Source organism: Lagopus muta, chromosome Z (assembly GCF_023343835.1).
Source record: "Lagopus muta isolate bLagMut1 chromosome Z, bLagMut1 primary, whole genome shotgun sequence".
Lineage (NCBI taxonomy): Eukaryota > Metazoa > Chordata > Aves > Galliformes > Phasianidae > Lagopus > Lagopus muta.
The window spans coordinates 34,625,662-34,641,539 of NC_064472.1; the positions used below are offsets into that span (position 1 = coordinate 34,625,662).

At 37.2% G+C, this 15,878-nt stretch overlaps 1 protein-coding gene across 3 annotated transcripts in view; it reads left to right on the top strand.

Annotated features, from left to right (window-relative positions):
• The window catches only part of FOCAD (focadhesin), a 92,185-nt gene that overhangs the window by 50,185 nt on the left and 26,122 nt on the right, over positions 1-15,878 (top strand). For all 3 annotated transcript variants that reach the window (XM_048931674.1, XM_048931675.1, XM_048931676.1), the window contains 6 exons: positions 5,200-5,292; positions 7,843-7,931; positions 9,338-9,379; positions 11,721-11,829; positions 13,272-13,388; positions 14,777-15,015. In XM_048931674.1, coding sequence (XP_048787631.1) covers positions 5,200-5,292; positions 7,843-7,931; positions 9,338-9,379; positions 11,721-11,829; positions 13,272-13,388; positions 14,777-15,015 — 689 coding nt within the window. The remainder of the gene's footprint in view (positions 1-5,199; positions 5,293-7,842; positions 7,932-9,337; positions 9,380-11,720; positions 11,830-13,271; positions 13,389-14,776; positions 15,016-15,878) is intronic.

The window sequence follows — 15,878 nt, forward strand, 5'->3', positions numbered from 1 at the left end:
CCTCATATCCTGACTCCTGACTGTTCACATTATATTTCTACTGGTACTCTTTTGGAGCTAACTGGCTAGTTCCATCCCTAGCAAACCTGTCTTTAACATAGCTTGTCTGAAGTTTCTAGACAGATGCTGTGTACTATGCTGAATTTGGCTTCTTTTACCTAGGGCAAACTTCCAAACACATAATGCACATAAACTTGGTGCACATAATGTCTATATCCCATCAGTGGGCTGGGATACAGCATCTCATCATTTTGAGCCCTCTGAACTGGAAAAAGAGCCACAGAAATTAATAAACAGGTCTTTGAACAGAGACAGATGTCAATCTGCAATAGATGGTCTACAATCTACCTACCTACCCAGCCAGCTTGTATTTCTTTAATGGAGATGATGGGAGCAGTTTATGCTTCATGCAAAAAGCTTATGAGACAGGCTGCTTTTGGCATGCAGATATTGTAAATAGTGGCTTTGACAGGCTGAAGTGGCGCAGTATTTTTAAAATGCAGAAGGAATATGGTCTGGCCTTTGCATGTTCATCAGTATTCAAGTGTTTACTATTCATTGTAAATACGATGGTTACATTGCCATAATAATAACACTTGCAGACATTACTGCACAGTTGAGCACTACTTGTGTGTAGTATAGTGATAAATATGCTGCTTAACAAATAATCATGTTAGACATTCTACATGCTCACAAAAGAAACAATCCCTGTTTTTGTGTTAAGCATGCTATGATGATATGCACCTTGGAACAGCTTTTTCTATGTTCCTTCTGGTTTGATTTTAATATAATTGAGAGATCCAAGGACGCATTTAAACCTTGTCCCTGAAGCACTTCAGATGGTAATTCTAGAAAGGAATTTTCTGCAGTGTATTCTTTTGTGCCTAGATACTTCAGAGGATGTTATTCACGTTATGGACCATTTTGTGCTGGCTTCCACTAATGAATTTATTGAATGTTTCTCCTCCAGTGATGAAACAGTGTTCAACAAGTAAGTTTGTTGACAGGTTTTTGATAACGTCCTCTTCAGTCCATTGCGGCTTAGAGAAGAATGACAAGTATTTTCTCACAAAGGAAGACTGGCAGAAGAGTTTGGAAGTTTACACATACAAGAATGTTAAAAAAGAACCTCTGAGCAAGATTTTAGAAGCAAAGAGATGTTGCAACACTACTTTGTTGATATGGAAATGTAATGCTAGCTGTATTTATGAGGTCTCTGAGGCTACATTTTATATGTCCTTGTGTGAGAGGAGTGTTTAAATTCACACACAGGCATTTCACTGACATGAATTAAGTTTCAAACACATTTCCATAGCCACTTATTTGTTAGTGAGATGAGCTGAATCTAGGGACCAGTGAGTAGGTGGACTATCTAGGTGGAAACCTATTGTGCTTAGTAAAAGAACTCATTGGAATTCACTATATTTCTGCCAAAGAACAAATTTTAAGATGGGTCATAAATTTTGATATTTCTGATTCTAGACCCTGAGGTTTGTTCTTTAAATAGTATTATCTTAATTAGATACCCAAGAAGTGATAGAAACAGCCTTTGATTTGCTGACGTTTTGTGTGCCCTCTGCTACCAGTGTCTCAGTGCCAAGTGAGCAGTGTACAAAGATTTGTGGCAGCGTAAAGATGATGGTGCTGAAAGAAAACTCATGCATGTCATGATGTTTACTTTTTACTGAGAGTGCACTTTTTAAGCATGCAGACTGTTTTCATTTGAAATGACTTTCTGGTGTTGCAGAAGAATGTGATATGTGTTCAGAAGCACTCAAGTACTGCAGTAGTATCTCCTGTGGTTTGTCAGAGCTTCCTCTCTGTATTTTGGTCAACACAGTCTTTGCTTGAGTGTCTTCAAGCTGATATGTCCATCTGAAGGTTTTAAGCATCAGTCAGCAGACTCAGACGACTAGCTCCTTGCTCAGGGTATTTCTGACTGCCTCAGTTATTGCTAGTTATTCAACACTAGCTGTTAACCACTGTGTATCCAATGACTGAAGAAAAGTAAGGAGGAAGAATAAAGACAGCTGGTATCTTGTACTGAATACTGAGTATCAACACAACTCTACCTGCTAATCTTTAACACTGTGTTCAGTTACTTGAGCGTTCTTTGTGTTGTGGTTCTGTTTTCTCAATCTTTCTCTCATTCACTAAATTCATTAAATATTTGTTAATTCATCAGTAGTCGCTTAGCAGTTCTGCTGGTCATCAAGCACATTGCAAATTTTAGACAAGATGTGCTACTAATATGTTTCAGATGAAACTGTATTGAAATGCAAAAATATACATAAAGCTTTCTTTTTCCTGAGTGAGCAGATTATGTGTCTTGAAGGCCTGCTCTTCCTCAGACAAATATGGATTGCCTGATGAACCTTATAATGTTCACTCAGATTTTTCTAGTTTCATGCTGAAGTCTAAAACAGTATCAGAGTAGAGACAAAGAGTGAGATTGGTGTCTCTGCATATGCTGTGGGAAGCTACGGCAGTTCTGACTGGACCCTTTGGTCGTCAACATGCTGAATAAGTTGATAAGCAGAGGTGAGACAGGATGCATGAATAAAATTTTGGAAAAAAAGCACTAGTGTTATTGATGCATTTAAGGATGTTTGTTTTTTCTGCAGTGTTCATGGGATTTATGGAGAAGTATGTCATCTCTTTTACTTTTGGATTGTATTCACTTGTGTAGGTGTATTTGTTGTTACTTTTAAGTTGACGTGATTACAGTTGGAATGAAGCCTTAGCATAGAACCATATAAAGAAATAATATTATCTGCTCTGTGTGAATCATGAGGGGCATAAAGCAGAGATGAAAACAGAACACAGATAATTAACAAGCAAGGGAAGTTTATTTACTTATCTAGGTTGATTATTCAGAGGAAGCCACTGGAGACATGACAAAGAAGATCTTTACATGCTTTGAAACATGGAGTATTTTACATATTGAACAGTGGCTAGTCTTCGTAATAAATAAAGAGGAATCTAAAGAAGGAATAACAATCTTGCCAGGCTTATTCCCAGAAGGCTACTAGCTGTGGATGGGTTTTTGTCATCTGAAATCTGGGTATATAAGTCTCTAAATCCAGTGTGGTTAGAAACTGGCATTCCTTTATTCCTCACGGTTCCTACCAGGCGACTTGACAAGCAAGCTTGCATGCTGACTTCAGATTCTACCTCTGAACAGTTAAGACATACATATGCAGTACATAGGCATAGATATTCATTCTTTTTCAAGGACTCATAGATACGTGCTCATGTCCCTTTGGGCATGCCCAGGAGTATCTAGGGTGGTCAAGTACCCACTTAATTCTTCCCTGTTTCCACCATCAGCTTCACCACCTTTTGACTAATTTTTCAGCTGCATCTCTCCAGTTTGGAGAATTTCCATTGCTTACTAGGCCAGAGTGAGCAACCTTTAAAACAACATATGTGGAATCTGAGGAAGATGTCCTTGCACCTACTGAGGCAAAAGATAAAGTATTCTGTTATGTCTCCAGTGCAAAATTACTGAAGAAAACAAGACTTCACCTGCTAAGGTTGAAATGGCAAGTTTTAGAACTACCACTTATGGATCCCTTTTGCTAAACAAATTGATCTCTTGTTAAAGAAACCAACCTGTATCACTTCACACTTTGTTTAATCAATCATAGTTATAGGGCAAGTTTTTCTGTAAGTCAAGGAGTCTGGCATGTTTTTAATTTAGAAATGAAAAGTGCAGGACTTAAACAGAGGCTGCTGAAATATATTCATCCCATCTCACCTTAGGTTGACAAGTTTACCTTTCTGTTATTTAAAGCTTGTTACCCCAGAAAGAGCTGAGATTTTCTGTGGAGTCCAAATGGCTGTGATGGCATTTTTTCATCATCTTGGTAGAGGCAAATACTAGGAATAATTGAACAGCATCAGTGAAGATCAATTCTCCATAGTCATGATAGAATATAAATAGACATAACAATGCAGTTTAATTGCAGAGGTTATCTTTTTTTTTTTTTTTTTTTTTGAATCTGAAAACACAGGTATGTAAATAAAGAAACCCAAGTAAGACATTCTTATTTTAATTGAATGTTACTGCAACTAAGGTGGTCATGGGGGGAGGGAGAGATTGAGAGAGAGAGAATGAAGACTATGTTTATTAGTTTTGCTACACAGTATTGTGAATTGATGATTTTTGATTTTATAAGGTGCATGTTAGGCAAGTTAGGAGAGAAGATACATGTCATTCAGGAGTCTGAGATTTGCAAAAGAACTGGTTTTTAGTGGCCTTGAATTTATGGCCCTCGTGTTTAATCTATTGCTCTACTTACTGTTAAGCTACCAGTGACTAGAAAATGGATTGTTATTGAAATTCAGATTTCATTTCTGTTTTTCAGTATGTATTGAGAATGTATTCATGTCACTGTTTGCCACAGCACTTACTGAAGAGAGCAACCTTGGGTTCTTGTGGATTGACTATGCACATTCATTAGATTGTGTAGTTGTCTGAGTCATTCATTCCAGTTTTGTGAAGCAGAGGCTGCCATACCTTTGTGAGATTTGGAAGTAGACAGGGACAGTTGTTGCATATTTATTTAAACTGTCATTGAGGTAGTATTGTTTTCCTCCAGTTTGTTTTAAAATGGTTCTTCCTAGGAACCTAGGACCTTCCAATTCCTTGTTGTTTTTTATTGTTGTTTTAACTACTTATAGGAGATTTGAAATGTGTGCTTTGACATAATTGTATCAAACCCAATTATTTTTTGGATTCCTTTTCAGTAATCACTCCTGTATTTAGGTTGTCGAGTATTTGTATTTATTTCACATCTGTTTAAAGCTCTTAGAGGCACCTAAGAGGTACAAAAGTGATGGCAAACATAAACTGTTCCGTCATCTCTGTCGTGTATGCATTTTTTGCCTACAACTGCTACAAAGTGTTTTGCTTAGAGCACTGTAGTCATACATAGCAATCTCTGGTATCAGTTATATTATGAACAGTCTGAAGTATTGAATGGCCTGGGTACTGAAATTCAGAAGGAACTTGGTGTGGATAAAACCAGGAAGAGGAGAACAAAAAATGTTACCCATTTTTATTTCCCACAGGAATGTATAGTGACATGCACATGTTAGCAAAATTTTGCCCGCAGATCACAGATTGAAGAACGTATGTTTCGCATATGTTAGATTTAATATAACCATTTCTGTCCTTTCTCGTGTGTTGCACAGGTTAACATTCAGCCTTCTGAATGGCACCGCTCTATACTGCTGCCACAGTCATGGTTGGGATTTATGAGCCGAACCTACAGTGCAGTCCTACAGGTAATTGTGAGGTACAGAATACTGTGCATATTAACACTCATTCAAGGTGCATGTGTCTTCATTTCTTCCAGCAAGAGCATCCATGTGATTGACATCAATTTAAAAGTGAAGCTTGAAGAGTTTAATAACATTTGTGGAAAAGGAAATAAAAACTAGTCTTCAAGCAGCACAGCCTGAAATTACTTGAAGAAACATAATTCCTGTTTACAGTTCTGGTCCTTGCATTCTTGTTCCTGTGTCAAGTTCCCATACAGTCAATTCCAGTTGCAGTTTACTTTTTAGAATGTGAAACTTCAGCTAGAACTCTATCCTATTATTTTGAATAGGAATTTTAAGATAACATTACCACTTAAAGGTTGGAAGATATTGAGAAATTATTAACTAACATTGCATGCTGAATAAATGTGAGGATATCATATTGTCTTTTATTGTATCTTATATTGTGAGGAAATCATCTCTTGATTTTTCCAACCAAATTAATGATAAGAAATACCTTTAAACTTCTCTTTCATTAGGTTAACTGATGTGGTATCTAGAGCAAAGCAGTCATTTGTTCTTCTCATTAGGAGAATAACGTAAAAACTTGTAAGAAATAACTCCTTTTTAGAAATCTCCCTCTGTAGTACTAGAAGGGCTTATTGATTTATATTTCCAGGCCTTGTCAGCTATTTCCAACATAAGCAGATCAGACTGCTGAGTAAATTCAAAAAGCTTTACCTATCCATTTACTGTGGAGTAGAACATACACTTCTCTAACATTTTTCAAAACAACTTTTACCTGGGATATTTGGGAACATTTTCTAGACTGACCTTCATTATAAAGGAAGCAGTGGTTTTTCAAATTGTCATTTTAGGTCTTAACTACAGAGGGGGCCATTGTAGCTTGCATATAATTACTTGCTTTTTCTGCTTCTTCCTCTCTGACTCCATAAGAAATCCTGCATTTACCAGACTTGTTTCTGAAAGCTTCTCTAGGATTTCCTGGCTTTTTTTTTTTTTTTTTTTTTTTTTAGAGCAACTTCTGAGGTCTCTCAGTAAAAATCTTTTTTTAAGCTGAGATCTAGTATATTTACTTCTTGTGTTTCTATGGTATATTTTATCTGAGCTGACTCAGAGACTACAATACAGTGTGACTAGTCTGGGTCATTTTTTGGAGGTAGAGGTTTGTAGAGTCCATGGTTTGTTAACCAAGGGTAAATTGCTCTGTCTGCAGTTTATCAAGGCACTTCCGTGAGGATATTTTCTCTTTTACATGTGGAAGTTCTCTTGTCTGTAGTACGTCTGTTCAAATGTTTAAGCTCTTCTGCCAGTTTAGCCAGTTTGTAAATTCAGCATGTTTTTGGGACTGAACTCATTTTCATTGTGATCCCACAGGTCTTGATTTAATCTTGATCTTAAGCCAGTGTTTATTCGTTTAAGAAAATTGTAATAGATTTAAACACACTGTAAAGCTAAGGAATTTCTCATCAGAGATTGTGCTTCTGCATTCGCGAAGTGTTTGGACAACGCTCTCAGACATATGGTTTTATTTTGGGGTGGTCCTATGTGGAGCCAGACGTTGGAGTCATTCAGTGATCCTTGCGGATCCCCTCCAACTCAGGATGTTCTATGATTCTGACACCAGAAGACAGATCTTATGCAGATATCTACTTAGTCAATGTGTCATACCTTTTGTTCTAGTCTCTAGGAGTTGGAGAACACCTTTCAAGGGACATCAGGATTTACAGTGTTTAGTATGTAAGAAACACAGCTTATATGCCTACGTTTTTCACTTAAGACTTGATAACCGAGTAAGAAGCAGGAAATGATAACCCAAACAAGTTGAGCTGTAGTTGTATCAAGGTTTGAGAATGAGGGTAAGGGTAAGCTGCTTAGTACATTTAGATAAAACTTCGTAGACACATCATATCAGCTCCTTTGAAGTAGAGAAAAGAAAACTGAAGTAAAAGGAGGCTGAGGTCATAGGAAGGAAAAGGATGAGGAACTTTTTAAAGTAGTGAATCAAGGAAGTAATATTTTGCTCTCAGAAACTGTTTTAGGTATAGGCTTCTATATTTAATTCTCAGCTTTTACATATTCCACTCCCCAGAGATGCATGTTTCCTTCCACAGACTAATTGAGCAATTGCTCAGTATCTTTGATCATTTGACATAAAGAAATACTTCTCCAAAAAAGTGGCCAGGTGCTGGAACGGGCTGCCCAGGGACATGGTGGAGTCACCATCCATGGAGGTGTTCAAGAAACATTTAGATGTTGTACTGAGGGACATGGTTCAGTGGGAAATATTGGTGAAAGGAAGGGCTTTTCCAACCTTAATGTTTCTATGATTCTATGATTTGTGATATCTGCATTATTTTTTTTCTCAGAATGAAAAATCACAAATTCTTGTACATAAGATGTTGTGTATTACAGTGGGGTCTCATATCAAAAGCAATTGGTTAATTTGAGAGTTAGCCCTCAAGTAAAAGGTTAGTTATCTAGGTGTTTCCTGAAAAAGTCTTATGATTGACCACCTAAGATCTACTTCCCTTTTATGCTGTGATTCTGCAGGGAAGGCAAGCAGAGCTTGAGATGCAGTTAAAACATGGAAAAGAGGATCCTGAAGATGTGCAATACAAGCAGTTTACAGCATGGCTCTGGTAAGGAATTGCCTGCCTGTTAGAATGCAGGACAGAAGAGGAGTTGAAAGCCTTTAATTTTGCAAATTTAACTGTTTGTATAAGTACTAATGGGAAAAAAAAAAAAAAAGAAAGAAAAATGTCCCTATGGGGGAAGAAAAAAAAGTTACCGAGGAACAGTGAGCAAGGATGCTAGTATTCACAAGTTCAGAGGTACTTTCCCTTCTTTTTTGTCCAAAACTTTGCAGTGTGAGCAACTGGAAGGATGAAAATTGTATGTATCATATGTTGTGTTAAAGTACAGAGATTATGGAAAAAAGCAAAACTTTGATGTAGAGATTTTGAAAGCTGCCTCACTGAAAATGGATTTATGTAAGAAATGTAAGTCACGGAGTGACATGTGATAACAAACAGACCTCTCAGTTCATACAGTAAGCTGAAGATACTGTTTAAAACTAAACATATGATGCACACTCTGTTCTATATACTTAGGTACTTGTATTTCATCCAGCTCCAGTACCCAGTAAGTGTTTGTGCTCCCTCCAGATTTAGCCCAACTGTAAACAACTTGATATAAACTAATACTACATAATTTTGCATCGATATTTAGATTGGTGTTGATGTTTCTAAGTGCATTTGAAACAGTAGGATAAAACAGCATATGTAAGAGGAAACCGTGACTGAATTGCCTTCAAAGGCTGAGTGACATGACTCAGTCTTGAAAATATAAGTCCTGTTTTATGAGGCATGCATTTTTCTTTTTCTATCACATTATTTCACCTTCAGTTAGGTGTTGTGAACTTGCAACTGGAAGATATATTTTTGTCTAAAATGACAGCCATGAGCAGGATGTATGGATTGGTGTATGTTGTGGTACACAAGATCTGTCTTCACCCAAACCTGACAAGATAGAAGGCTTACTCCATCTCTGCTTCTGTCTTAACATGAATGCAAAACTAAGCAAAGGCAGAATACAGTCATTTGCAAGAAACTGTAGCTATTCCTATTGCTTTTGTTTAAGTAGATCCAGATTACTATACTCCCTAGCAGAATAACTGTCCATAGTTGTTTTCAGGAGAATAGTAAGTATTGTGTAGATTGTTACAGTTGTTTGTTGTAAAACATACTTATTTATTATGCCAAATTATAGTGCAGTGATTTGGAAATGTTTTTGTGACAGGAGATTTAACAGATTTATTGCTACTGTATAAACCTGCTTTTTGAAAAAAAAAAAAAAGAAATTTTGTATGGTGGTCTACATGAGCATGAAGGAACATGGAGTGGTATGTGAGCACTAATACAGTTTTAATACCTGTGATTGTTTTGCAATAAGTTTTCTGAACCATGTGAAAAAAGGACACATGTAAGACATAACTGAATTCATACTGTAGTGTAACAGTGGTTTAAATTCTTTGTTTCTCTTGCAGGGTTAGAGATATGTTGACAGATGCCATCAAAGGTGCTTCAAAGTAAGAATGATTTATTTACTAGAGATGAGTTTTTGTTGTGGTAGATGATGTAAAATAGTTCCTGTATTTGTCTCTCTGCCAGTTTCATGTTTTCATGTGGCTGGTGCTCAACAAAGAAGCTCTTGCCCACATTGTTCTTTGAGCATTTTATCACTGACTACATCTACAAGAAAGGCTGATGCCTAATGCTTTGGGTAAAACTTATGTACAACTATATACACTATTAGTCACTTCTTTTCTAAGTAGCAAACTCTGCCTCCAGTTTCTTAATGAGTCTAAAAGTTGGCTGGTCTGTAGTGGAGTGCTGGCTCTTCAGAGCTACACTGCTTCCAGCTATCTTTTCTGTGCCCAAATGCCTCCAAAGACAAGTAATTATGTGTTTTCAGATTGTGACAGGCTTGTTAATTTGCTATTAGAATTGACACGTGGATTGAAAACAATATCTTAGCATTTCTTCATAAGAAGGCTTGACTTGCTCCTATCACTCTCCATTGATAGCTGTCTCCTTCTCCATGCCCATGGTTAACTGGAAACTGGCCATTTACACCAGATTGAGAAAAAGTGTTAGAAACAATCATTCCTCAGAGGAGCAAGTGCTTAAAAAATCTTAAATCATAAAAACGTAATCAGCTGAAGAATTGCCATGAAATCTCACAGACCATTTCAGTGTTAGTAGTCTTGTTAACGTAGAAAACACTAGGTTTGGAATAATACTGTGACTGATACTAATACTGAACCTGTCTGAAGGTTCAGGATGTTTGAATCAAGACTTGAACTTTTTTTTTCTATTTTTAGCTTTGCATTGTTCTGATATTCCCAGCTGCTCAGTTTCCTTGCCTGTCAGCTCATTTTGAAAGGAGTCACTTAAAGAAGTTGAGAGATATATTTGATATTTAATCTACTCAATAAATACATGTGTTAAGGTATTGGAAAGAGGAATAAAATAATAAACATCAAATATGTAATATTCTGTGTCTCAAAGTGAAAACATCAATTTTAGTCATAAAAGTTCACTAGAAAAACTATTTAAGGTAGTTGAATTGCCAGTTTTGGGAGAGGGTGTAGAATTTTCTTCAGGTAACAGTGGAAAGATTTCCAGTGCATAGGTCACGTCTCTAGGACTTCTTGTGATTACTTATTTTAAGAAACTACTTAATTGAATTGGTTCTATATTTTCAGTGAAGAGTAAGACCCCTCCTGTGTCCCATTGTTAGTATGATGATTTGTACTTTCATTAAATTCAAAGCATTCGGCTTTTATGAGAGTATAGATTCAGCAATTACTCTTATGTACTCCATGAAATATATATAGTCTCTTAGAATTTGATAGCAGCAAAAAAGTCTGTAAGATAAATGAGGAAATTGTTTAAGGCAAGAGATTTAGGAGTTTACAACAAACTTAACTAAACACTTAATTGTAATTGTTTATAGGTATCTCTTATCTGAGTACCTAATTATAAATATTTATTGTTATCTGTTGTCTGTAAGGAAATACTTTCAATGTGTGGAAAAGGTCAGTGACATTCCAGTAAGATGTCTTTTATAGGAGAGAAAATGTAGAAATCCAGAGTATATTTTCATTGTGCAAATGAAATATTTGGATCGGGAACAAATGCTTAAATTTGTGGATTAGGTGATTATGTCTATAGCAAGAGTTGAGGAAGTTTTTGTAAATGCAAGACTAATGCAGAATATATAACAATTTATATTGTTCTAGTGTAAGGCTTTCAGTGGTCTCCTGAAGGTGTATTGGTCATTTGCTATTATGCTATATTTCTGAAAATGATGGAAAATGGATATCTTTTCATGAAACTGAATATAGTTAGTTTCTATATCACATTCTCAAGTGGCAGATTTTTTTTCCTGAATTCTTTAACAGTAAAAGCAAGGTTTGCACTGTACTAGATGTTCATACTGTCCATCATATGAATGTTTCATAACATTGGAAAGTCATTCAAAACTTTTTTTAAGTTTTCAGTGATAGGGCTCTACTAAATCTCCTTAAACGGATGCTGTTTTAGCACCTGTCTAACAGTCTCTATTTGAAGAGCTTTTTTTGTCATCCTATCTAAAGATGGTACTAGCTATGATGAATTTGTTCCCATGAGTGCAGTTGATCTGCAAGATGGCCCTGGTAGCAGACAGCTGTTTATATATATTATATATTAAGATGAAATATGTTAAACATTTCTTGAGCTAGAAGAGAGCCCAGTGAAGTTGCTTGGTGCAAAGCACTTCTGTCCTGAAGACCTGGTAACTTAACTTTCCTTGTTGAGATGCTTGTTTGGTTGCCTGCATGTCTGTTATGCCTCTTGACTGTTCTTTGCCTTTTTTGTGTCTAGGGAAAGCCCAGTGGTGAAAGGAAACTCTATTTTAGCCCTGACTGGTCTTGCAGCTGCTGTAGCCAAATATGAAAGCAGCCTTTCCTCAGACACTGAAGGCATGCCTGAGGTAAGTCAGTCTGGGAAATAATTTTTTTTTAGTGGAATGTAGTTAAGTAATATGACCAGGTATGTTTGAGGATTCAGTGAGTATGAAGTACTTCATGCGTTGAAATTCAGATTTCACACTGTTCAGTGATATTGTGATCTTGTAATTGCTGTGTGATCTGTGTGAGAGCAGCTTGGTGATTTCAGTCAAAGCAAGCAGGTAGCTTCTGCAAAGAAACATATGCTAGCTTTGTCATATGAGATGAAGGTGTAGTGAACACTGGAGACCAACCAGACTCTTTTCTTAGGTACTAACTTGTTTGGTCTTTTTTACCTGATGTCTTTGGAGGGCGTTTTGAATGAAACCTTTGGCTTGGCTAATGGTAAAGATTATTACACTGTCACAAAATGCATATGATTATATGAACAGTTGATCTCAAAAAAAAGTTAAATGACTTGTGTGTAATTGCAAAATGTGACTGCAAGGGAGAGGTTGAGCTTTTTTTCCTCATTTTGTAACTCATTCCCATGCTGAAATGCTACATGACTGACTCCTTCTGCCTCAGAGTTTGAGACATTTTTTACATAGTTTGGGTACTTGGGTAGCCATTCATCTTTATTTTGTTCCTACTGTTATAACTAGTTAACATGCTACTCCGTACACCTGAGAAGAATGCACTGTTTTGTCATAGTTTTTTCCTGAAGTTATTTGTTTTCTACCCAGAGTGAAACAGCTTTTGAACCACGTGTAACAAGTCTATTAGCAGAAAAATGGATTACACTTCAAGGTTCCATCTTTAGGTAGAAGCAGTTGAACTATAGATTACTTATGACATGGATAAGTTATAGCTTTTGTGACAGTGCAAACTGAAGTTGCTGATTGTTTTGGGCTGTGTAGGGTTTATTTTTCTGATGTCCTCTGTTACTGGCCAAGCCTTGAAAAGAACGTGGGGAGAAATAGTCTTGTTTTTCAGATGTCCTTTGACGCCTTGTATGTAATAGTTACTTCATTAGAATTCAGGTTTTCCTGTCGGATTTTGGTAAGACTAACATAGTTAGCTTAACCATTCTTGTAGACTCTCATACTTTGTAACCACACTGCAGTTACTTCACTAGCCATACTGAATTTTTCTGGCTACATTAAAATTATGTTTTAGTCTGAAAGAGTTCGTGAAGACTTCAACTTGCAGACAAGCTGTCAGAGTTCAGATTTGTGAATGTGTTTTGTTGTTTTTTTTTCTTGATGCTGTTGTGGGGATCTCTGGCAGCTGTTTGTTTTAACTGAATAATCTGTTCAAAAGTGGTGTCTGAAAGGTCGGTGTTGTCAAATAAAACATGCTGTGCATAAGGGTAACAAAATTTCATTACGCATGGATCATAGCTGGAACATCAGCTGCTGAGCTTCTGTTCAGAACCCAATTTAAGAAAAATTAACAAGGACTGTTTGGGTTTGATTTTTTTCAGACTGTACCAGATTTTCTTCCTATGCAGCAATGGATTTATATGGTTATAGAGACTCTCTTTAGTATCGTGAATAGCCGTTACCGCCCTAAAGGACAAGTTTTCCCGTGGTTCTACCAGGTATGAGCTGTGGCATTGAAAGCAAGAGCGCATATGTGTATTTTGTACAGGGAATTCTTTGTCTGGAGTTTTCTGATTCTGTTTCCCTGTAGCAGTTAGAATCACAGAATGGCTTGGGTCGAAAGAGACCCCAGGAATCATCAAGTTTCAACCCCCTGCCACAGGCAGGGCCACCAACCTCCATATCTAATACTAGACTAGGCTGCCCAGGGCCCCATCCAGTCTGCCCTTGAACACCGCCAGGGATGGGGCATCCACAACCTCTCTGGGCAGCCTGTTCCACCTCCTCACTACTCTCATAGTAAAGAATTTCCCCCAGACATCCAATCTAAACCTTCCCTCCTTGAGCTTAAAACCATTCCCCCTAGTTCCAGCACTATGTCTACCTATGTAAAAAGTTGATTCCCCTCCTTTTTTCATAGGGGAGGTGCTCTAGCCCTCTGATCAACTCTATGGCCCTCCTCTGGACCCTATCCAACAGCTTCACATTTTTCCTGTATGGGCGGCCCCAGACCTGGACATAGTGCTCCAGATGGGTCCTCACAAGGGCATAGTAGAGAGGAGCACTCACCTCCCTGTCCCTGCTGGTCACCTCTCTTCAGATGAAGCCCAGGATACCATTTGCTTTCAGAGCTGCAAGAGCACACTGCTGGTTCATGTTCAGTTTTTCATTTATCGGGACCCCCAGATCCTTCTTTGCAGGTCTACTCTCAGGGATTTTTTCTCCCAGTCTGTATACATACCTGGCATTACTCTGACCCAGGTGTAAAATCTTGCATTTTGCTGTGTTGAGCCTCAGTGAGTTCACACAGGCCTATCTTTTGAGTTTGACAAGGTCCCTCTGGAGTTGTAATATGGGAAATATAGATGTAATGTAGGCAAGTCAAACAACACTTTTCTTTTTTTTTCATTTCAGTATGTCATATTTGAGTTTTCCTTGAGTTTTTGTTTTGATTAACAAATAATAAAAATCATATGAGAAGATAATACTGCATAAATGAAGAATGTTTTGAAAGCAGCTCTGGCACATGGCCCCTATCATCACTGCTAGGGGATACATCACCAAACCAAATGCAGTGTTAAACATTATACTGGCTGAATGTGAGGAGACTCAAGTAATTGTTTGGCGTTAAGCAGTTTTTTTATAACTCCTGCTTTTGGGAACAATACTGTTTAATATATACTGTTATTTTTTAAATGGGCATTTGAAGTGGCTCATATTTCACTTATAAAATCCACTCTGCTTAAAAAAATAAATATATATTTTTTTAAATATACTGAATGGGTATTTGTTTTAAATTCCAGAAGTACTGAATGTTACTATCTGAAAAGGAATTTATTTCCTCCTCAGGAAATAAAAAGTAAATCTTCTGAAAATCTTTTTCCAGAAATCCTATTCTGGTGAAAATACTGCTAGTGCTATAGCTCGTTCCTGTGCAGCCACTGCTTTGTCTCTTCTGGTGCCAGTTATCGTTGTATCGTGCAAGGAGAAGGTTGAGGAAGTCCTGAACATGCTGACCACCAGGTTACCTGGGAAACCAAATGCTGATGAGTCTCAAGCTGTTCAAATCCACATGGGTCTTGCTTTGGGGATGTTTATCTCACGTTTGTGCGAAGAAAAAGTCAGGTAAGGCTTACTATGTGTAATGTGGGTGTGGAAATGACTTTCTACTTTTTCCTGCCTGCAGCTTTATGTTCTAGGGAATATAGTAATTATAGGTCATAGGCAAATGTTCATGAGGTGTTCTGCAACATTTCTTATAAAATGTCTTTTATTATAATGGCTTTTTTCCCCCCAACTCTGCTATTTTGGATATTTTGCTGGCATTCCTTCAGAGTGATTGATTAATTTTCATTATATCCTTTAGGTGCATATGCAACCTGACAGTTGATTGCTTACATATCTTTAAAGCGTACCAGATGCTCTGGGAGGCTTAATTGTAAAATAATTTACAGATCTTACTTGTCCCTTTCAAAGTGATATTCTGTACACTTGAGTAGTATGCACTTGCATCATGTTACCTATGTGAGGGCAGAGTCAACTGGTGAAAGTCTAATGGACTGTCTTTCAGATGGGTTGCTGCAGCAGTGCTGAAGATTGGCCTCACTGGCCTAAGGTCACAAATTTTAAACGATTCCAGAGCATCTGAGGTGTAGCTTTGCTTCTAGTACTAGTCCACTTAGTGACTACTAGGAAGTTCATCTGTCTGTGTACACATAATGTTTAACTACTGCATTATCAAAAGTATCAGAAAGATTTGTCTGTCAGTTAATTTACTCTATGAAGTTAGTGTTTCTGAAACAAACATGTGCTGTTAAAGATCATGCAGCATGACTCCGCACTGATTTTCATTCTTTGGTGTCAGCTTCCTGCATCCAATTCAAGAGCCAATGCACTGTCCATGAATGATTAAAGTCAGTGATGACAATTGAGATACTAACAAACTTTAGAATGCTCGTGTGTAACAAACAACATTAGTATTTTGGTGT